The sequence below is a fragment of the Schistocerca cancellata genome, chromosome 2 (assembly GCF_023864275.1).
Source record: "Schistocerca cancellata isolate TAMUIC-IGC-003103 chromosome 2, iqSchCanc2.1, whole genome shotgun sequence".
Lineage (NCBI taxonomy): Eukaryota > Metazoa > Arthropoda > Insecta > Orthoptera > Acrididae > Schistocerca > Schistocerca cancellata.
In genome coordinates, this window is record NC_064627.1 from 937,347,918 (window position 1) to 937,370,271 (window position 22,354).

The 22,354-nt window shown below is 41.1% G+C and overlaps 1 protein-coding gene across 1 annotated transcript in view; it reads right to left on the minus strand.

Moving 5' to 3' along the window:
- Window positions 1-22,354, minus strand: part of LOC126162909 (clavesin-1) — a 99,366-nt gene that overhangs the window by 8,846 nt on the left and 68,166 nt on the right. Inside the window, exons 4-6 of the mRNA XM_049919720.1 lie at window positions 16,198-16,351; window positions 8,074-8,267; window positions 4,277-4,387 (exon numbers count right to left, since the gene is read on the minus strand). Of these exons, the coding sequence (XP_049775677.1) occupies window positions 4,277-4,387; window positions 8,074-8,267; window positions 16,198-16,351 (459 nt within the window). The remainder of the gene's footprint in view (window positions 1-4,276; window positions 4,388-8,073; window positions 8,268-16,197; window positions 16,352-22,354) is intronic.

The following is a 22,354-nucleotide window of genomic DNA, read 5'->3' on the forward strand; positions in this document are numbered from 1 at the left end:
GCGTTGTAGTGCTGCCATTTTCACCAACTGTGCAGTTATCTACGTCCAGCTGTATGTTAATGATCCCCTAAGAGTATAAATCAAAAATCAATATTTAGGGAACATAAAAGGACATGAGGCAAATAGTCTGCACTGACATAGCAAAAATGGCTCTGAGCACTATGGAACTTAACATCTGAGGTCATCAGTCCCCTAGAATTTAGAGCTACTTAAACCTAACCAACCTAAGGACAACACACACATCCATGCCCGAGGCAGGATTCGAACCTGCTACCGTAGCTGCCGCGCGGTTCCGGACTGCAGCGCTTAGAACCGCGTGGCCACCTCCGTCGGCTACTGTCATAGCACAAACATCCATAACACACTTACCCCAGTCCACTCCACGCTGCTCCTGGCAAAATCGAAAATGCACTACAGGGCAACTAGGTACATACTGTTGACTATTTCTCGTTAATATTGGATAGCTGAGTTATTGCCTCGGTTGTCGTCGTACAGTGTTTCAGTCTTAGAGTTCGCGAACCTATCATTCTTCTAAATTTCTTTAAATAACATTACAATAAAAACTCAAGAAACTCCATGAGCTCTCTTAAGTATGTGTATTTAGCGCAATGCAGGAAAGAGTTTATTTGTATTTCTTCACTTTCACTGTTACCAGCAATACGGAAAAATGAGAAGAAATCTGATGCAATATGCTGTGAGATGTTCATTCAACATACTTTTGTCGGCAAGGTTGTGACGGCATTGCTCTCCTCTCAGACGTCACTTGCTCTAATAGATAGTCTGCTGTGCTGTCCTTCAATTCTAATCATCCTAATCATCCAATCCTCATCATCATGATCATCATCATCATATCTATAGCATGTCCAAATGTAACTTGTGAGAAGTCATTATCTATAAACCAGTGAAAACTTTAGTAATTCCAGTCAAAATTTACTCTGGTAGAATCTCCCAGAACTGTGACATAAGTTAAAACAACGTCGCTGAGAGCAAAAGACAGATGATTTCAATTGTCTTTGCATTTTCATTTTGTCTTACCTTGACGGTATCTTGTACAGAAGAGATTTATGTTAAGTGTAATTTTGCTGGCTTAATAATTATCTATCTCACCACAAATAACCGGGTTTATTATTTCAAAAGGACAACCATCATATCTCCTTATCATTTAATTAAATTTATACTGTACCTTTTAAATGTGTTTCTTTCAAAAAGTAGAGGCTCTCAGCAGATTTTTCGGAGGCGGACGACCGAACACTTTTCGTGACGAAACGTCCTGGCAGATTAGAACTGTGTGCCGGACCGAGACTCGAACTCGGGACCTTTGCCTTTCGCGGGTAAGTGATCTACCACCTGAGTTACCCAAGCACGACTCACACCCCGTCCTCACAGCTTTACTTCTGCCAATACCTCGTCTCCTACCTTCCAAACCTTACAGAAGCTTTCCCGCGAACCTCGCAGAACTAGCGCTCCAGGAAGAAAGGATATTGCGGAGACATGGCGTAGCCACAGCCTAGGGGATGTTTCCAGAATGAGATTGTCACACTCCGCTGCAGAGTGAAAATCTCATTCTGGACTATTCGTGATCTTTGGTTAACTGCCTTACAATAGAAAGTCAGAATCCCTTGAGATATTTTATGCGATCATTTCCCTTTCTGTGTGTGACATTTTATTACGAAAATCGCGTGAGTCTCATCCGTTATCGCTTTCGAACAATGAAGCCGGACAGCCTCCTCACTGACCGAGTGCAGTCCCATTTAAAATAAAACATCCGATAATGGACCACGAAGTGTTCCTGTTAAAGCAACAGAATTTTTAATGAGCCGCACTGCACAGTGCGATTTAAAGAGCCTGTCCATCATTAGTGGGGGTTGCCTCCACTGCACGACTGTTGAGTATGAAAATCGACGTCTCTTCTCAGTTTCTGATTAAGGTCGTCCTTTGAGAAACCTTCCCAGTGAGTATCTCTTTGAGAGACAGAAGGTAACCCCACAGTTCAACTGTTGCGAAAGACAGAGATCTACCAATTTCTACAAAGAATCCAGTAACCCTACGTACACATAAACTACGTATGAGCCATTGGCTATGAATGGTTTAAATGGTTCAAATGGCTCTAAGCACTATGGGGCTTAATATCTGAGGTCATCAGTCTCCAAGAATTAGAACTACTTAAACCTAACTAACCTAAGGACATCACACACATCCATGCCAGTGGGAGGATTCGAATCTGCGACCGTAGCAGCAGCGCGGTTCCGGACTGTAGTGCCTAGAACTGCTCGGCCAAAACGGCCGGCTATGAAAGGTTCCGTAGTTTCTGTGGACACTTTGCTCTATCAGTAACTAAAACAATTGCGTTAAGTCGTCACCTGAACAGCTGCAGATAGTGCTGACGAAGTTGACGATCAAAGTAGGCTTAATTGGAAACTGAAATTCCTGTAATAAGTATAGCGTCCCCAGTGAAATAATACGAAAAGACTTAAAAAACGGTATTTATAAAGAAGAGGCATTTAAAACTTGAATAATATAGATTTTTTATCATGTTGCCGTATTATAATAATACCTCTGTGCAAGTTTTGAGTGCAAAGAAATAAGAAAATGTTCTAAAGAGTCGACAAGATACGCTCTTCTATTAATTTTTTAGTCGTCTTCACTTTTTCTCTTGTCTTGGTTGCGTGTAGACGGACATCTTGCGAGTGCTGGCAAATGTAAGCATATTTGTACTAATTAAGCACATAATATATTGATTTAATATCACTGTTCACTTTTAATTTGTAAGAGGTGATACCGATTTCATGTCCGCCTTCCTTTGAATTAACCTGCGATCGAGTAATTTACAGTTCAACAATCGCGGCGGCCGATGCAGCCAGCACGCCATAAAAAATTAGCGGAAGCGAAAAACTCGCCCGCTATTAACATAATATACATTTTTCTCCACAGCCGCCCGACGTTGCAGAAAGTACGTAGCATTTTCAGTACAACAGCCGAGAGCCAGAGCCAGGACTCCGACTACAATGCAATGGTTAACGGAGGTAAGAAAAAGTACTCTCGCGCCTGTGTGGGCCGTAATTGCAATTAATAACTAAAGATTTTTTGCTTTAAAGTGAAGCGATTAGCAGAGGAAATTAATATGAAAAGTTTATTCCATTGCTCAACTTATATGCCCATGTTTTAAGATTCAGCGAGTCTAACATTCATTAACGTAACAAATAATTTAAGATTAATTTTGTTAAAAAGGAGAACTTCACGAAAGCATTTAATTGTAAATCAAAATTGAATGAAATATTTTGTTTAAGGCCCACAACGTAAGTCGGCAACAATCAAAATAATAATAAATTAGGACCACCGACGGACGCGAGTTAAGCTAGAAAAGTACTTTCTGCATCCTGCTCATGTGTGACGAGTCATGGTCTGTTTCAGCATTGTGAAATTTTGATTGATGAAAATGTTGCTTACTTTCTCACCCTCTTTCAAGATTGGCTCCTTTGCAGTTGAAGGAGTTTCGGATGCTTAGGCCTAATAATCGGAATGTCGAGTTTTTTGGGCGTTTGCAAGCTTTATGAAGAACATTGCGGATTATGCTCCAGGTGTGTGAACTCACTGCCCCATTCGTTTCTCACTTTTTATTCTAAGGAGAGAATTGTGTAACATGAAGAGGGTGAAGGCGTTCTGAAATGTTACTGACGCTCTTTGGTGTTGAAGGTGTCGCTGAAATTTTGTAAACTTAACAAAATCCTGTACTACCGGTGCTACAACCATACAGGCTACAGAAGTTGACCCAGCAAGAAAAATAATGAGTGCACCATTTTACGTCTACGGAATCGGCAGCCCACACGACTACCATTTCTGACAAGAAAGAATCGAGTTATTCACGTCCCGGGTCTGAAGACAGTCGCTTGGCTCCTGCTAGCTTTTGTTTCCCTCAGTGTCGACCTGAAATCTTCCGTCAGCCATCAATATCTCAGCCCAGTGATGAACAGCATGAAGCCAGGCTAAAAAAGGCAAAGATTTCGCGGCACCAAAAGCCTCACTTACATTCAGTACGTTGAAAAACATCTACTGTTACATATGAAAACGATTGTCCACGTAACCTTTACATAATTAGAAACAAAAACATCGAAGAACGTCAAACACCTATGAGCTAAAGTTAAATGCAAAAATCAGTGAAACAAATGTTTAGAAAACAAATTGAGTATTTTCATGAGGTTCTAGACCAGGAGAACTAATAATGAAATTTAACAAGCACAGTTGCAACGCAACCGGATTACTCGCTAAATATACTCACCCTACTGCGCAGTTTCTCCCTGAGGAACGGCTTGAAGAGCGCGAAGACCATGTTGAAGATGTAGGGCTGGTTGACCACGTGGAAGCCCTTGACTCGTAGGGGCACCGCGTCCTGCCAACAGAGGGCAACGTGTCACCCGCCAGTCATCGAGACTCCAGCACGGGGTCACCGCTCGCGCGTCACAGCGGTGTTGGCCGTTTGCATACAATAACGTTATCTGCATAGCCACTTGCCTGGGAATGTAGGCTCAACTGGGACTGCACGTACATAAGACCACAGCCGCCTGATAACTCTCCCTTACATGAGATCGACGAAAGAAGGAAGCACAAAAATGTCGAGGGAGATTCAGGAATACAGAAATACAAGTCACTTAGGAAGGAAATAAACAGAAAGTGCAGGGAACCTAAGACAAAATGGCTACATGAAAAAGTGAGGAAATCGAGTAAGAAGTGACTGCTGGTACGTCTGACTCAGCGCATAGGAAAGTGAAAACAGCCTTCCGTGAAATTAAAAGCAATGGCGGTAACATTAAGAGTGCAACGGGAATTCCACTGCTGAATGCAGAGGAGAGAGCGGATAAGTGGAAAGCGTACACTGAAGGCCTCTACGAGCAGAACTTGGCTTATGACATGATGGAAGAATAAACGGAAGCCGATAGGGAAGAGAAGGGATCCAGCATTAGAATCGGAATTTAGAAGAGCCTTTGGCGATTTATGATTAAGTAAGGCAGAAGGATAGATAACGTTTCATCGGAATTTCTAAAATCTTTGGGAAGATGTGTCAACAAAACTATTATTTATGTTGGTATGTAGGACGTATGAGATTGGCGATATACCATCAGATTTTGGGGAAAGTATCGTACACACTATTCCGAAGGTAGCAAAAGCCGACAAGCGCGAGAATTATCGCACAATCAGATTAACAGCTCACGCATCTAAATAACATGACAAGAATGATATACAGAAGATTGGAAAAGAAAAATGAGTATCTGTTAGATGGCGATCATAGGCGCCAGAGAGGCAGTTCTCACGGTGCACTTTATAGTGGAAGCAAGACAGAAGAAAAATAAAGACACGTTCAAAGGATTTGCCGACCTGGAAAAAGCGTTCGACAATGTAAAATGGTGCAAGATGTTCGAAATTCTGAGAAAAACAGCAGTAAGCTGTAGGAGAAGATGGGTAATCAATATATATTATAAAAGTATACAATGTGCGTGCCGCTAAAACTCAGAAACGAATCCCGGTACGATCAAGGGAGTTTTATGGTGCGGCAGCCCTCTATTCCCCATCCATGAAGCAGGCTTTTCACGATATGAGGGTTGGGAAGTTTCGCCCTCTAGAACATTCGACAATGATCCGGGATGTTCAGGAATGTTTGGAAACTCTCTGGAATATTCAGGAAGATTCCAGAATGTTCCGGAACATCCCACATCATTGTGGAACATTCCAGAATGCTCTCGAATGTTGTGGAATGTTCATGAACAACGTGGACCATTCGAAGCGTTTTTGGTATGTTCTGGAAATCGCCACTGTGGGGCTACCTATTGGTAGCAGTATATAAAGTAAGACCCGTCGTGGGTTCGAATGTCAGTTTCTTATCAGTGATGAAGGGAGCAACAGAAAAAGTAGTGCAGTATGAGAGTAAAAACAAACGGTGAAGTGCGAGTAGTGGAAGTTATACACTGCCTGAATATAAATTGGAAATAAAGTGTGGAAAGTGCGTAAAGCGTACTTAGTGTATTTGTTAATAACAAGCTGACCTGATTTATGTTTTAGACAATGCCGAAACGTAAAAGAGGAGGAATCTCGACAGTTCTGAAGCAAAATGGCGAGAAGAAACAGCGAAAAAAGCAAAACACATGGTATCCACATATGCCACTCAGTATACCTATAAAATTATATCGTATGAATTTCAGAACATATGACGTCATAAAGATTAATCACTAGGCCAGATGTTGTGTGGTACGGGCGTGGAAGAACAGCTGTAAATAAATACCTTGGCAACGCCGGGTTTCTCCGAAAGTATACGATATGTACAAGAACCAAAAGAAAACAATGAGACTGGAAGACCAAGAACGAATTGCTCTGATTAAAAAGGGTGTAAAGTGATGTCTTTCGCCCCCTACTTTTCAATTTACACATCGAAGAAGCAATGACGGAAATAAAAGAAAGGTTCAACAGTGGAATTACAATTCAACACACACACACACACACACACACACACACACACACACACAGAAGTACATATTTCTTCTGATTCTGTTCAACACTGGTTGTTGTCTGGGCTGCATCACTCAAAAAACACACATCACCTACTTGTAATCTGTGAAGATACTCTGTATGATTACGCCTTTGTTACCAATCGACAATATGGTAAAGTATTTGACTACTTTCTGAAATCATGCCTATTCGAGGTTTATACCAGTAATACTAAACAAATTTCTGATGCTACTACTGTATCCACTGTTGCTATGAATCAACTGTTGCAGATTGTCCTTCGAACGGAATACAAAACAAATTTTAAACAATGTAGATACTGTCTCAGTAATTACGCACATAACAGTAGCGAAAAATGTATTATGGGTCAGAAGTTCGGAAAATGAGAAAGAGAGGAAAAGATCATCTGATATCCAAGAAGGGAACATAATGGAAGCGATGGAAAAGGAAGAGAATAATATGTTATGACCGCTTAGAATGAATCGATAACTGTGCCAAAGGAGGAACTGGTGTTATATACCTAGACAGGAAAAAGAGAATGAAGTCACCTAAAAGATGGATGACTTGTGAAGGAAGCTTTGAACTGCATGGAGCTCAAAGAGGGGAAACAGGCGGGAGAACGGTTTTTTGTTATTACCGAGATGAAGAAAGAATTTGTTACAGAATTATTACAACAACAACAAACTAGTACCACCACCACCACCACCACCACCACCACCACCACCACCACCACCACCACCAGATTCATCTTTGTTGGTGAATTTTCACCAAGATAACTATCTATGCAGTGCCACTGGATGGTGTCACCATCACAGTATGTTCTTCACAAAATCCTGTTCATGAATCATATTTGGACAGTTTAAGTTTATCACGCATTAATAAAGAGAAGTGAGAAAGAAAGAAAGAAAGAAAGAAAGAAGCGACAAAGAAGGAAAGAAAGAAGCGACAAAGAAGGAAAGAAAGAAGCGACAAAGAAGGAAAGAAAAAAGCGACAAAGAAGGAAAGAAAGAAGCGACAAAGAAGGAAAGAAAGAAGCGACAAAGAAGGAAAGAAAGAAGCGACAAAGAAGGAAAGAAAGAAGCGACAAAGAAGGAAAGAAAGAAGCGACAAAGAAGGAAAGAAAGAAGCGACAAAGAAGGAAAGAAAGAAGCGACAAAGAAGGAAAGAAAGAAGCGACAAAGAAGGAAAGAAAGAAGCGACAAAGAAGGAAAGAAAGAAGCGACAAAGAAGGAAAGAAAGAAGCGACAAAGAAGGAAAGAAAGAAGCGACAAAGAAGGAAAGAAAGAAGTGACAAAGAAGGAAAGAAAGAAGCGACAAAGAAGGAAAGAAAGAAGCGACAAAGAAGGAAAGAAAGAAGCGAGAAAGACAGGAAGAAAGGAAGAAAGAAAGAAAGAAAATACAAGCAAGAAAGAAAGAAAGAAACAAAATAAAGCGATGTAGGGAAACCACAGTAAAACTGAATCTGGAAAATGAACTGCCGTCCTTTCGTATAAGAGTGTAGTCCTACGGCGCCCACTCATCCGGTAATTAAAGCAGTTGAGCGCCAAGTCTTGAGACGTAGCAGGCTCGGTTGTTACTGACCTGCAGCCAGTCTATGATGCGCTTGGCGAAAGACGGCGTGAACTGCGAGACCTGCTGCAGCGAGAGGCCGTCCATGTCGAAGATGACGACGCCGCCGGCGACCTGCGTCTCTGGCTCCCAGAGTGCCGCCTCCAGGTACAGCACGGCGCCCTTGAACACCTCCTCCAGGCTCACCTTCTTGTGCTTCCACTTCTCTGAAACCACCAACAGGCACGCGGTCAGCGGCGGGTGGCAGGGACACGGCTGCGGTACTCCAGCACTCGAGATAAGTGCTTCGTGGTCCGCTTTCGTTTTGTTAGGGAAATAGGTAGGGCTGAGCAAACTATACTTGCGTTTGACATTCCTGATAATCCACAAGCTGCATACAGTGTCCAGTTAGTTCGAACAGTCATCTGATATTTGACTCGTGCTGTGCGAATAGAAGAGGATCGGAAGAAACTACTCACTAGTCTCAACAATAAGCTATAGCTCTGCTTAAAATTTGACAGTTTCGTGGAACACTAGAGAAAATAGCATTAAATGATACCACTGCGCGAACTCCTGTTGTATTTAAACAAAATTATGAGTTCTCATTCGGTAATGGTATGTGTGGATGTATACGTATTTATGCCCATTTTTAAGTAAAAGAAACAGGCAAAGACGAAAATGTCCACCAAAAAATGTTACTTAACTGAACTCTCTATAATATTTTATTTCTTAACGAGGCACAGTAATGATTTACCAAACAGGTTGCAGACGAGCAATTCAATACCTGTTCACGTATCAGTATAACAGACCTAGTAGATAGTGTCGGAAGTTCCATGCGGCTTTTTGCGGATGATGCTGTAGTATACAGAGAAGTTGTAGCATTAGAAAATTGTAGCGAAATGCAGGAAGATCTGCAGCGGATTGGCACTTGGTGCAGGGAGTGGCAACTGACCCTTAGCATAGACAAATGTAATGTATTGCGAATACATAGAAAGAAGGATCCTTTATTGTATGATTATATGATAGCGGAACAAACACTGGTAGCAGTTACTTCTGTAAAATATCTGGGAGTATGCGTGCGGAACGATTTGAAGTGGAATGATCATATAAAATTAATTGTTGGTAAGGCGGGTACCAGGTTGAGATTCATTGGGAGAGTCCTTAGAAAATGTAGTCCATCAACAAAGGAGGTGGCTTACAAAACACTCGTTCGACCTATACTTGAGTATTGCTCATCAGTGTGGGATCCGTACCAGATCGGGTTGACGGAGGAGATAGAGAAGATCCAAAGAAGAGCGGCGCGTTTCGTCACAGGGTTATTTGGTAACCGTGATAGCGTTACGGAGATGTTTAACAAACTCAAGTGGCAGACTCTGCAAGAGAGGCGCTCTGCATCGCGGTGTAGCTTGCTGTCCAGGTTTCGAGAGGGTGCGTTTCTGGATGAGGTATCGAATATATTGCTTCCCCCTCCTTATACCTCCCGAGGAGATCACGAATGTAAAATTAGAGAGATTAGAGCGCGCACGGAGGCTTTCAGACAGTCGTTCTTCCCGCGAACCATACGCGACTGGAACAGGAAAGGGAGGTAATGACAGTGGCACGTAAAGTGCCCTCCGCCACACACCGTTGGGTGGCTTGCGGAGTATAAATGTAGATGTAGATGTACCACATTTTAATCAGTTTCAGAGCAAGACTGCAACATTCATATGAAACAAGACAGTCAATCAAGAATTAAATGCCGAACACACGAAATTGATCGTAATGAAGTGACTGTAATTTTTATTGCGAGAATGAATTATAGCTCCAAGACCAGTCTTGCGACAGTACCAACAGACCTCAATAGATCGCGGGACGAGCGAAAGCTCGAGAACGAGACAGAATCAAGATTGCAATCTTTTATTTATTTATTTATTTATTTATTATTTGCCACTGTAACGTATAACCTATGCCTCAGAAGATATTTCAGTCCGTGTTTCAGTTATTTTTATTATTAAATACCATAGCGCGTTAAAAACGATAACACAGGTGGCTGTTATAGTACCAACAAAAGTCGGCAGAGCAAAGGCCGTTCGAAAGATCGACCGGAACCCGAGATTTCCCGAACTGTGACGTAACTTGTACGAACAGTTCAAGTCGTGTTGAAACACAGCCCTAGAAATAGAGACCCGTTTTATGCTATCAAGACGTTTTGGGTACTATTCGCAAACATACTGCATGTAATACAGGAATTTACAAATACTTAATGAAGCAAAACGTTCGTCTGAGCTGTATCAAACCGCGTTTCAAAGATGTTCCGCCATTGTCAATAAACTTAATTATACCTGGTATTTCCTCATGTTTTCGACCTAACACAAACTCTAGCGAAGGAAAGTTCTGAAAAGCGTACAATGCTATCCTCAGCGACCTACCCGGCAGTCCCAAACAAAACAACTGTTGATCATTTGTTAACATACGCTATAGGTGTCCGTTGAAACAAATCTCAGTGGGTAAGTAACATAGGGGCAGTGAACTAATATTTCAAGGAAAAAAACATATCATTAAAAATACAGAAAAAATAACTGTGCCACTAAGAATTTTGGTTTGGGTGGTAGTAGTGTCTTTTATAGCAAACGCAGAAATATCTGACAAACGAACGTCCTATCAAAGAAGGAAAGGCCTGATTGGGAAACGAGTGAAGATGTAATACAAGATCGACAGCTTTAAGCCATTGACCGTACAACAAATTACAAAAAGAATTTCAACATTTCTTTAACTTAGACTTCTAAGAAAAAGAAAGGCAACGATAACAGTGGGTGCTTGTAGATGCCAGAGACACATTGTGTGTAGTAATTAAGACAATCAAGTCAGGACGCTGACAAGATCGAAATCATAATTCATTCAACTTGGGAATTAATTTATTACTATTATTACTATGATACCTAACGTACTGTCTACTGATAAACGTTCTTGCGGTTGTACTGAATGGTTAGGCACATCTAGCCTGTAGTTTTCAGTGTCATTTCTGAGAACGTGCAAGACATTTCATTAATGTGTCAGTCGCCTTTGCAAGCTGGAAAATATCTGTACGCCTGCGACAGCATGAGTTAGCTAGTTTGTTCCGAAACTCTGCGCATAAAAATGGGACTTTCCCGGGTCTTATCCTTTGGGTTCTATTGGTGATACAACGGTAGGGTGAAGTTCCTTCGATATCCTTTGGGGTAGGGTCCATTTGTGTTCTCATCAGAAGGATTGGCTTTGTGTCATTATCCTGCAGCACAGGTAAACTATGAGTGTTACAAACTTCTCCCATCTTAGGCAAATGGAGCAAATCGGTTTTTGCGTTATATGTGTACTATGGCGCGCCTTAAGGAACTTCAAAAACGGAGACACCATTTAGTTCATGGACGGTTCCTGAGAAAACCGAGCCGCCCATTCCTAAGGGCAAAGCTCAGCAAATCGCTGTATTCTTTTTTACGATATTTTCCAAAAATCCCGATCTCGAATAGCTTTGCATATTTTTTTTGGATCTTTATTATTTTCCGAGATACAAATGTTCAAACTTTCCCTGCTTGTACACACAAAATACGCACGGAATATCCGATGAGAGGCAAACACGTCGTCCATAAAGTGACGTAACACGAAGAAACATGCTGTAAGGCGTCTCCGTGATCGGCAGAAGGGTTCTGGAAGCCCCCTTGTTGTAATATTGAAGCTCATGAAAAATTTTTGTGAACGTAAAATGCTGTCCGAAGTGTAAAAATAATTTTACGTTATTTCAATTTAACCTAAGTAAACCATCAAAATTTTACTGAGCCATAAAGTTCTTCTCACATGAGTGACATGCCCTGCTGTTACAAGGAAAAGAAGGGAACCAGTGGAAAATGCGCAAAAAAGGCTAATATGCTTGTGTGTGAAAAGACAGACTGAAAAGTGGGACACCAGTTTCCTTATTCAACCTCCCTCAGCATCTTTCAAAATTCTCGCAAAGGTTTTGGCATGCCTACATGTTCATGCATTTCTTTTATTCTGAGAGAGAAGAAGACAGTGGTAGTTCAAATGGCTCTGAGCACTATGGGACTTAACTTCTGAGGTCATCAGTCCAGTGGCAGTGGGAAAGACATGGAAAAGTAATATATACTGGAAGATGGCAGACGGTGGTTGTGGTATAAAAAGAGCGAAGGAGACAATGGTAGTGTGAGAGAAAGAGAGAGACACAGCGGCAGTTGAACATCGATGACAGTTACAGAACAGTGCTAGGAGAAGAGTGGAGGAGACAGTGCCAGCCAGAGAGAAACAAGGAGAAACAAAGTGGAAATGGGTGAGAGGCAATGATAGTGGAAGAGTCTGACAGTGACAAAGAGAGAGGGAGAGAGAGAGGGAGAGAGAGAGGGATGGAGAGAGAGAGAGAGAGAGAGAGAGAGAGAGAGAGAGAGAGAGAGTGGAGTGTGAAGAGACAGCAGCAGTTGGAAGAAATGAATGAGGTAGTAGCAGTAACAGAGAGCAGGGAGACACAGTGAGATGAGACTTTAGTAGTAGGACAGAACGAAGGAGAATTACTGTGAGACATAAGGACATACGGCAGAGAGAGAGAGAGAGAGAGAGAGAGAGAGAGAGAGAGAGAGAGAGAGGGGGGGGGGGCAAGTGGGAGCGAACGTGTACGAGCAACCTACAGCGATGGACTAGTGTGTGTGAGCGAGCTACTATTAGAGAATGAGACGCGACATACGAGTCAAAAAGAGCGCAAATGTGTTCGCAGGCCAAATTTTTTTAGGAAAATTTCTAAAGCTTCTGAGAAAGGCAGAATGAGGCAGCCAGTACCTCACTTTGCAGTCTGAATCTTTTAAAACAGAAGCAAATTAGTCTTTCTTTGTCAGATAGGAGCATTTCTTCGCTGTAAGAGGATACTAAAACCGGCATCAGAAGGTTGCCCGAAGACGGGAGTAAGAAAACAACCTACAAGAAAAAACTTTCGTTACTGTTAGACCCAATATGTATTATGTTACTATATATATTACTCGTTCTTTGCGCTGGCTGTTACAAATGTCAAGCGATATGTTCTTAAGACAGACTGTGAAATGGAACATTTGGACCGTCGTACACGATACGGCATCCCAGGAGCCTAGTGCACAATTTTTACAGCTGCGAAATTCTATGTAGGAGCCTACTGAACTATAGTAAACTGAGTACATTGTCAGACCATCTACAGTGTCTGTCCTTGTCATTGGATAACTTTCAAAAGCGTACGTCGCTTGAAAAGTATGTTGGCTCCCTCTTGTGTAGAAAGCACGTAATTTTGATTATTAGTGACATATCATCCAGGAAATACGAAATGTCAGATTCAAATAGCATAGTGAGTGTGTGTGTGTGTGTGTGTGTGTGTGTGTGCCGTCCAGTCTCTTAAGTGTAGCAATTACTTGTCAGCTTCCTCCATCTATCTCTGAAAGCAGTCAGTTCATTGTCATTCAGCGTACACATTCTTAAGACACAGCACTGATATCATTGTAGCCATAATGGCGACCCATGGCAAAACCGAGGCAGAAAATTGAACGGAAATCTTAACAAAGTCCAACTATTCCCTTTTCAACAGCGGTTTCACTTCGCCAGTGTACATCAGTGTACACCGCAACAGCACGAGGACTACAGCTGTTATCGAAGAACAGTGAAAACAACATATGTACATACGTTATTTCAAAGTGATGTCCTACACAACAGCGATCACCGAAATTAACATATAAGCGTTACTGCCGTGTTAACATCTTAACGGAGAGACTCTCAACGACTGAAGCCATGATAAATGTGTGTTTGGAAATGCACATTGGAGGAACAGCGTTGAAAAGACAGATGGATTTTGTATTAAATTATTACTTAGTAGTCGATACTTTAACAGTATGTCCGGCTCTGGGAGGTAGTGGCCTTGTATCAGAGTGGTGGTGGTGTTGATGTGGTCTTCAGTCCTTAGCCTGGTTTGTTGCAGCTCTCCATGCTACTCTATCCTGTGCAAGCTTCTTGATCTCCCAGTACCTACTGCAACCTACATCCTTCTGAATCTGCTTAGTTTATTCATCTCTTGGTCTCCCTCTACGATTTTTACCCTCCACGCTGCCCTCCAATACTAAATTGGTGATCCCTTGATGCCTCAGAACATGTCCTACCAACCGATCCCTCCTTCTACTCAAATTGTGCCACAAACTCCTCTTCTCCCCAATTCTATTCAGTATCTCCTCATTAGTTATGTGATCTACCCATCTAATCTTCAGCATTCTTCTGTAGCACCAAATTTCGAAAGCTTCTATTCTCTTCTTGTCCAAACTATTTATCGTCCACGTTTCACTTCCATACATGGCTACACTCCATACAAATACTTCCAGAAACGACTTCCTGACACTTAAATCAATACTCGATGTTAACAAATTCCTCTTCTTCAGAAACGCTTTCCTTGCCATTGCCAGTCTACATTTTATATCCTCTCTACCTATTTAAGTCGACTACATTCCATCATCCTCGTTTTGCTTTTGTTGATATTCATCTTATATCCTCCTCTCAAGACACTGTCCATTCCGTTCAGCTGCTCTTCCAGGTCCTTTGCCGTCTCTGACAGAATTACAATGCCATCGACGTACCTCAAAGTTTTTATTTCTTCTCCATGGATTTTAATACCTACTCGGAATTTTTCTTTTGTTCCCTTTACTGCTTGCTCAATGTACAGATTGAATAACATCGGGGAGAGGCTACAACCCTGTCTCAGTCCCTTCCCAACCACTGCTTCCCTTTCATGCCCCTCGAGTCTTATAACTGGCATCTGGTTTCTGTACAAATTGTAAATAGCCTTTCGCTCCCTGTATTTTACCCCTGCCACCTTCAGAATTTGAAAGATTATGGGTTTGAAATTCTTCAAGCATAAAAAATTAATTTTGTTTCAAGCTTAACGTTCAGTACCACATACTTATTGTACCAGTCATTTCTCCATTTTTGTGGTTGTGTCGTTAATGCTTCATTGTATCGGTAGTGGACACCACTTCGTGTATAAGTCTGTGGCACTGCAGGACTGTAATTCGCATGTACCACAACTACATACGTGTGAGAAAGCCCACGTTGTAGGTATGTTTGAAAAGTGGAACACCTTAAATTTTGAAGTGGAATTTAGTTATCTAAACACTTCTTTCTTAGCGCATTAAAATAATTTTGCGGCAGTTTGCATTAGAAAGGTTTATTTCCTATTAGAATTAACTTTATGAAGACGCAGTTGTGGACATTCCCCACAAACTCCGTAATGGATGAAGGAAAATTCAGTGTTTTAAACGACACAGTCGAGTAGCGTTAACATTTAATTCTGTACTCACGTTGTATTAAATGAATGCTCGTTCCTGAACACATGCCGTATTATACAGTTCATCCGTGGCAGCGTGAAACTAGTAGATTTTTTCTTTCTATTTTTCACTCGCCTCAGTTTCTGAGAGCTTTTTATATGTGATAACGCCCACGTCGCCTGATTCTGTTCACACTTTTACCTTCAAGTCGCCGTACAGCTGCCTAGTGGTGTCTTGTCACGTGTCTAACGAACTCATGTTTGTGTGTCACAACCAATAAGATGAGGCCAGTGAAGCTTTGCGGTCTTCACACCGACTTCGATTTAAAGTCTGGTTTACCAGACTCATAGAATTAAATGTAAGATCCTCTTGAGATTGGAACTTTCTCAACAGTTCATAGCAGTTTTTTTTTTCAACAGATTGAACAACTGTAACAGAGTTTCTTATATAACCACAATCAGTTATAGCTATGGAGGTAAAAATATGGGGAAGGTGACATTACGTCACAAACTTGAAGCCTATGTCCGCCATCTTAACTAGCACAAAACATCAGGTTCACCGCAACGACACTTCCCCGTGACGTCACTGACTGTGTCGTACTACTAGAGCATTCAAGAAAGGAGAACGTTCGAAATTGCCTTCCTGATTCTATGTTATTCATGTAAGCTCTATAACTGAGCGCACACGACAGAAATAATGAACAAGAAGCACTCGTAAACAGTAGTCTGCTAATGTTTTGGGCTACCTAAAACGGCGCCCACTCTGCTGTCAAAACAACGTACAGCCTTAAGTCTGTAGTGCCACCTCACTTCTTTGTTTTACCTCCAAGGTTGTAACACTAACGGTTTTATCGTTGACCTGAGATACTCACTGCCCAACTCAATGACGAGAATGCGACGGCCGTGTTGGTCCCTCCTGGGCAGCACCTGCATGATGTCATGGTCGAACAGGTTCTTCTCCTTTGAAGGTATCAAGCCTTTGTACAGCTCCGCGTTTTTAACCTTGAACTCGTAGTACCGCTTCACCTGAAAGTAGAAAGAATCTCTCAGAAGGCCTGTCGATGCACCAAACATTACACGATGCCTTTTATTAGCCACTTTCTTTTATTTATCAAAGAATTAAGTGTTTCTAGTCCAACCTAACAACGGAGAAAATGTACCGTCGGCGGCTGACACACGTCAGACCAAGTAACTGTCTCTGCAGCTGGCTGTTCCATTAATCGTATTACTGGCCAACATATGACCCAGAAGATAGTAATCGTCGTGCACAGTAGAAGCAGTCATTAGTGTGTAGTGTGTGACAACTTTAACAAAAACCGTAAGAGACTTTGCATTCAAGTGGCGTCAAATAGGAAAATAACATCAGCTCTTGTGTCAGGCGAGTAAATAAAAAGCTCTCCGACTGGTCATGTAAAATATCACCGAGGTCGGACATGAACGAGTTACTACTTAAAAACTGGTTATTTGGGATTCCTTGCACCTCTTCCAGTGACCTTCGTAATATTCATGCTGTTAGTTTAAATTAGCATTTTCGTAGACTCTACTGTCCAGTTACAAGCGCGTGCCCATTTTCAAGTCCATACATGGATGTGGAGGTCGTCGTCCTCTTGAGTATAGGGTGGTGGAAAACAGCCTGGTAATATCAGAGAAGAGTAAGGAACATAGAATCTAACAAAACTTGCATATCATCAAAGACGGGAAACGCAGCAATGTGGACCTACGTCCACAAAACGACAGCATCTTAACGAAGATCGCGCTGAAGTTTATAAGTGTCTGTGGTAGGTCCATTTTGTCCGCCTAAACTGCTACTGTTTATGCTGGGGTTTTTGTGCTCCACACTTGTTACAGTATTTCGATCATTTACTGTAAAAATATAATTCTAGAAAAAAAATATTTTATTTTTCACCGTTGTCTTATTTCACACTTCCTGGTGTAATGTTTGTACTTGATGGAACAAAAATTCATTTTCTCTGTACACTAGCGAAAACTGAAACATGTCGCCTTTAGATTTCATTATTGATAACGTTTCAGCCAAAAAGCACCACATGTCTAACAACTTACTGCAGTGCCATTTCTGCACTACCGTTTATCATCTTAACAGATTAAAGGCGTCAAGGTTCTTTCAGCCTAGTTTGATTTAATGGCGGCGTTTCACCCTAGATTTCACAGGAAACTCGCGTCAAACTTAACCAACCATGGGCAAGTGATTCAAGTTTTTCCAGCTTTTCCTGTTCGGTTGGAACCAATCTCTTCAACTGATTTAATCATCATCTGCGCTCTTTTGCGCATCAGATGTTATCTGAAACAAGTCAGTTTAAAGGCACAAAACTCGGCTGCTCGTCGTTGATTGGCTGTCGTTTCATGGCCGTAGCTCCATCCGACGGTGCCTTCCCTGCCACATCACTATTTTTTTTTTCTTAATCGTTAATCACAGTGTTCGTAGGACAAGACTAGGGTATCAAAGCACAAGTGCTGGCAAACTGACACTGGCAAAGCAGGAGCGGACAGATAAAAAAAATGTATCGCATGCGTCAGAAGTACAAAAGTGCTTTATCGAGAAATGGAAACTTCAGCGTCGGTAGCTCTCAAGCAGCAATATTAGGACTGCGTCTAAGAAAATAGGCATATTTATGAAAAACAACATACAATGAATTTGGACGTTTTGAGAATACTGGGGAGGGAATGGTATTTCCTACTTTTCATTCTTAGGCAGTGTCGTATTAGCTGTAGAGATCAAATGGTAATTCATTACCGTTATGTGGTGTAGCTTGGAATAGTCGGCTTACTGAATGTTACAAGAGGGAACGGAAAAGGTCAGGTACATCACTGATATTTAACTTGTTTATTGAGGAAACAACGAAGGGGAGTAGACGACTACCAACGTCTAAAGTCGTCAGCGAGAAAATGGGATGATACGGCTCCCTGATGACGTAGCAGTGGTCACAAGCTGGATGGAAATTGAGATGGATGCGTGCTGGAATAGAAGGTGGCCTAGCTCTTGGGTGTACTATGCACAATCAGAACGGCACTTAGGTGACGATGTGCTCACCCTACGGACTTGGTGGGTGGCTGAATGGTTACTTTGGAAAAGAAATGGATGAATTCTGCATTAAAGGTAAAAAGTATACAGAGAGAAAATTCAGGCAAGGTATAGTAACATGAATTGCACAGAATGAACTGCAGACGAGGTCTTTCGCGAGCGCACTGTTGTGTAGAACATTCTCGGACAACCTGTCAGTCGGTCAGTCCATCCGCACCGTTTCCGACCGCTGCGCAGACCATCAACGGCATATTAAAAATCTAGAAGTAGGGAAATTAGCAGCTGCTGAGCACAGCATCACAAAATACTGTTTAACGAACGAATGTTTTGTCCCAGGCTGCTACATACTGGGATTCTATAAATTAAAGAGGCTGTAGAAATAAGAATGTGAGAGAGAATGTTCAACCGTGACAGCTGATATAATCTTAGTGGTGCGTGGCGGCGAGCTCTCGATACAGAAAAGAGCCAGAGATACTCATCGCCATGTTTACGCTACGAAGGGAGAGGGGCTGCTACTGTCACAGACGTTGATACAACCTGCGACAGCATTATGCAATACCGACCAATCAGAAGCCGTCTTTGGGCTGTATAAGGCTACTACAGCAGCAGTTTTGACAGTCAGTTGCTACTGCCGAATACGATGGGGGGAATCGTCGAAAGCTCGAAGTTTTACTCTGAACTGACGTGGCAAGAAGTCCGAGAATGTTTTGTACAGAAGAAGTGCTTTCTGTAAAAATCAGCAGCTGCTAACATCCCATGATGTTGGATAGCAAGATGATAGATACGGGAAACAAATGTTGTGATCGAGTTAGCAATTAAGCAGCGAGTGAACGAGAAGAAATACCTGAAGATAATAACGAATGGAGGGTTTAGAATGTTGGAATCATACTAATACATAAGCCCCTGCCGAAAAATTTATTTTTAAGGATGAAAGAATCGCAGTGGTAGACCCAACTATGAGTATGCAAGACAGATCGTCTGTGATCTAGGACGCAACAACGAAATGATAGGGATTGGAGTCAAATGATTGTCTTGTAGAACTGCGCCAGGTCAACGTGGCAGTGCTTTTAAATAACACTCACTAGTCTACTAACACCACTGACAGCGGTAAGTCCCCCCGCCCCGTTTTTCTCAGGCTTATTTGTACATTATTTACATAGGGTAGGGCTTACTTATTAAAAGTGCCGGGATAAATAGTTTCGAAACGTGCATGCTTTGATGTATATGTTTTCGTTAGTTGCACCATTTTCATTATATAAAAACAAAAACTGTTTCACTGCTAATATGCTATCAATGATTTTTGCTTTAGCTTTTATTGCTGAACAGGTGGAAATGAAATTTAGTGAAATTATTGATGAAACGATATAAATACGCCGAAAAATGTAACGGAATTGAGTTCTAAAAGTTACAAAATCAAGCAAAAATTTCAGTACAAACAGGTGCCTCTGAATGTAAGTTTTAGACACTGAACCAGGGCTACAGTAAATCAGTCTTGACGTTGGTTCAGGTCGAAGAAAATCCATTTTCAGTTTTCATCATATTTCGATAGATTAAGGTTTTATTTAAGTACTCTGGAAAGGATTTTGCTGAAAAAATATTTTTCGAGCATTTAAAGAGTATTTTCTTGCTACGTGTCTGTATGTGACACGCCCACTTTTCTGTCACCCACTCTTCTGCATATATTTTAGGTCTTTATATCCCTTACTTTGCACGTTAGGGATTTTTTTTTTTTACTCCCGAGTGTGTTGGCTATCCTTGGAATGCAACGGTCGATATTGTTTTGTTTCTGCTGTTTGTAAACAACACGCCTTCAAACAAGCAGTTAGTTTTGTTCAGGTGTGATTTCGAGTAGTTGTTATAGAAAACTTGCAGGTATACTATGGACAGACAATGAGGAGAAATAAAGAAAATCTGGAGGCAATGAAGAGAGATGTTTGGGCCATATTCTTCCGTAAGTCCGATACTGATGATAAGCCATATCATGCATTGTGTCCATCAGGAGAAAATTCGTGGTGCAAATACAACTGGAGAATCTTATTCTCACCAGCATTCTCTTTCTGCTACTGTTATTACAGTAATTAAACCTATTTTCAGAGACTTTGCTCATCCTGATCTTCTAAGGAAATGTCTGCATGGGCAGACACAGAATCCAAATGAATGTTTCAATAGCATAATTTGGAATTGCCTTCCTAAAACTGTATTTGTAGGCATGCAAACAATGAAACCAAAAGTTCATGATGCTGCTATTACATTCAATTGTGGTAATATTGGAAAGTGTTGGGTACTCAAAAAGCTGGGAATTAATCCCGCTGAAAATATAATCACTGGGCTGCAACATTGCGATAAAATGAGGATAGTCGATGCAGACAGGTCTGCATCTAATATGACCAAGAAATCAAGACAAACATCCAGGAAAGTGAAAAAAGAAGCTGTAAGACCTGCTACAGCCCAAAGGAGGGCCATAACATGCAGCAGGACAGTTTTAATTAACTGGAAGTAACAAATTTCAAAAGTATTTTCTTTAAAGTCAATTTCCCGCAAATTAAAAATTTTTAGTACATATGCCCCATTATATCAGAAACTAACATAGATAAATGAATGAAATTTTCAGAGACTTTGCATAACATAAAAAGCCACCTCTGGTATTACATTCATTAATATTCTCCCATTCGGAAGTTCACAAAAAATATTTTCTGCAGAAAAACCTTAGAATTTTTGGTAAAAAAATTGAAAAAGCTTTTTTGAAACCTATAAAATAGATAAAGTAGATTTTAGTGCACTTGACTATTAGCATTATGTAACATACAGTAAAAATATTAAGGTCCTGCATCGAATTGGTTTTTCAGAAATGAGTCAAATACTTGCCTAAATTAACATGTTGTAGGGAAGCAGCATACTCACGCCTTATAAAATTCACATCAGTCTTTCCATTGTGTGCCAGCCTAGTCCACTGTAACTAGCTCTGACGTCATAAATATTGCGCAATACTTTAAAATGAAGTAAATAACCTGAAAAGTTTCTAGCATGTCAGGAGTAATACAAAATCAATACGTGTTGGATATCAGTTCAATAACATTAACCACTTTCGAAATTTGGATGTTTTTCTGTAAAAATCATTGGCGCAACAGAAAAGAGCTAGAAACTTAAAAATTTATATTTAGATTCCTTTTGCATAATAATTTAGTAGAAACAGTATTCTGGATCTCTCAAATTAAAATTTTAGTTGAAATTCATGATTTTCTGATTTTTGTCTTAGGAAGCAAGATAGATTAAGTAGGCGAATAAATAAAGCCAGGATGTTTAAATTTAAGTAGAAGGAAGATCCGCTATAATCATAAAGGTGTGAGAAGTTTCAACTGAATAACTATACAACTATAGCGATAGCATATCTCCAAAGGGCAAGTTCAGAGCTCGTCTACTGCGTGTAGTGTAATTAAATTAATTATCTCGCCCAAAATATTTGACTTAGCCACGTCAGACTTTTATTATGATTGCTTACATGTGTGCTGATTGCACATTTAAATTGAGAGCTTCATCGGCCATCAGCAAAGGAAGCAATGATTTATTTGATAACTTAAAGTGGTGCATTACTAGCCCAGCGGCTAGTCGGAAGAGCCGATTTGATCAGGCGTTCCCTTAGCCGTCCGCACCGCGGCTTTATATGTAAGAACGCTGCGCGAGAGAAGGAAGGCCCCAGTTCTCTCCAGACGCTGATTAGCGCGCCACCTGTGCCGGGAGTCGCGTCGCGTCCTTATCATTGGTATAAACAGCCTCAGATGCCGTAATAAGTTACTCGGGATATGCGTAACCATGAAATCGTTTGCGAGTGAAGTGTTAATTCTGGGATGACTTTAATGATCTATCTTTGGTTTGCGTATGTCGTATTTTCACGTGCCGCCGCAGGACAGACATTCTACCATTATTTAGCATGGCGTTTGACGAACATTATCATCAAATTATGGCGAGCATTCACTTAAACATTTAATTTG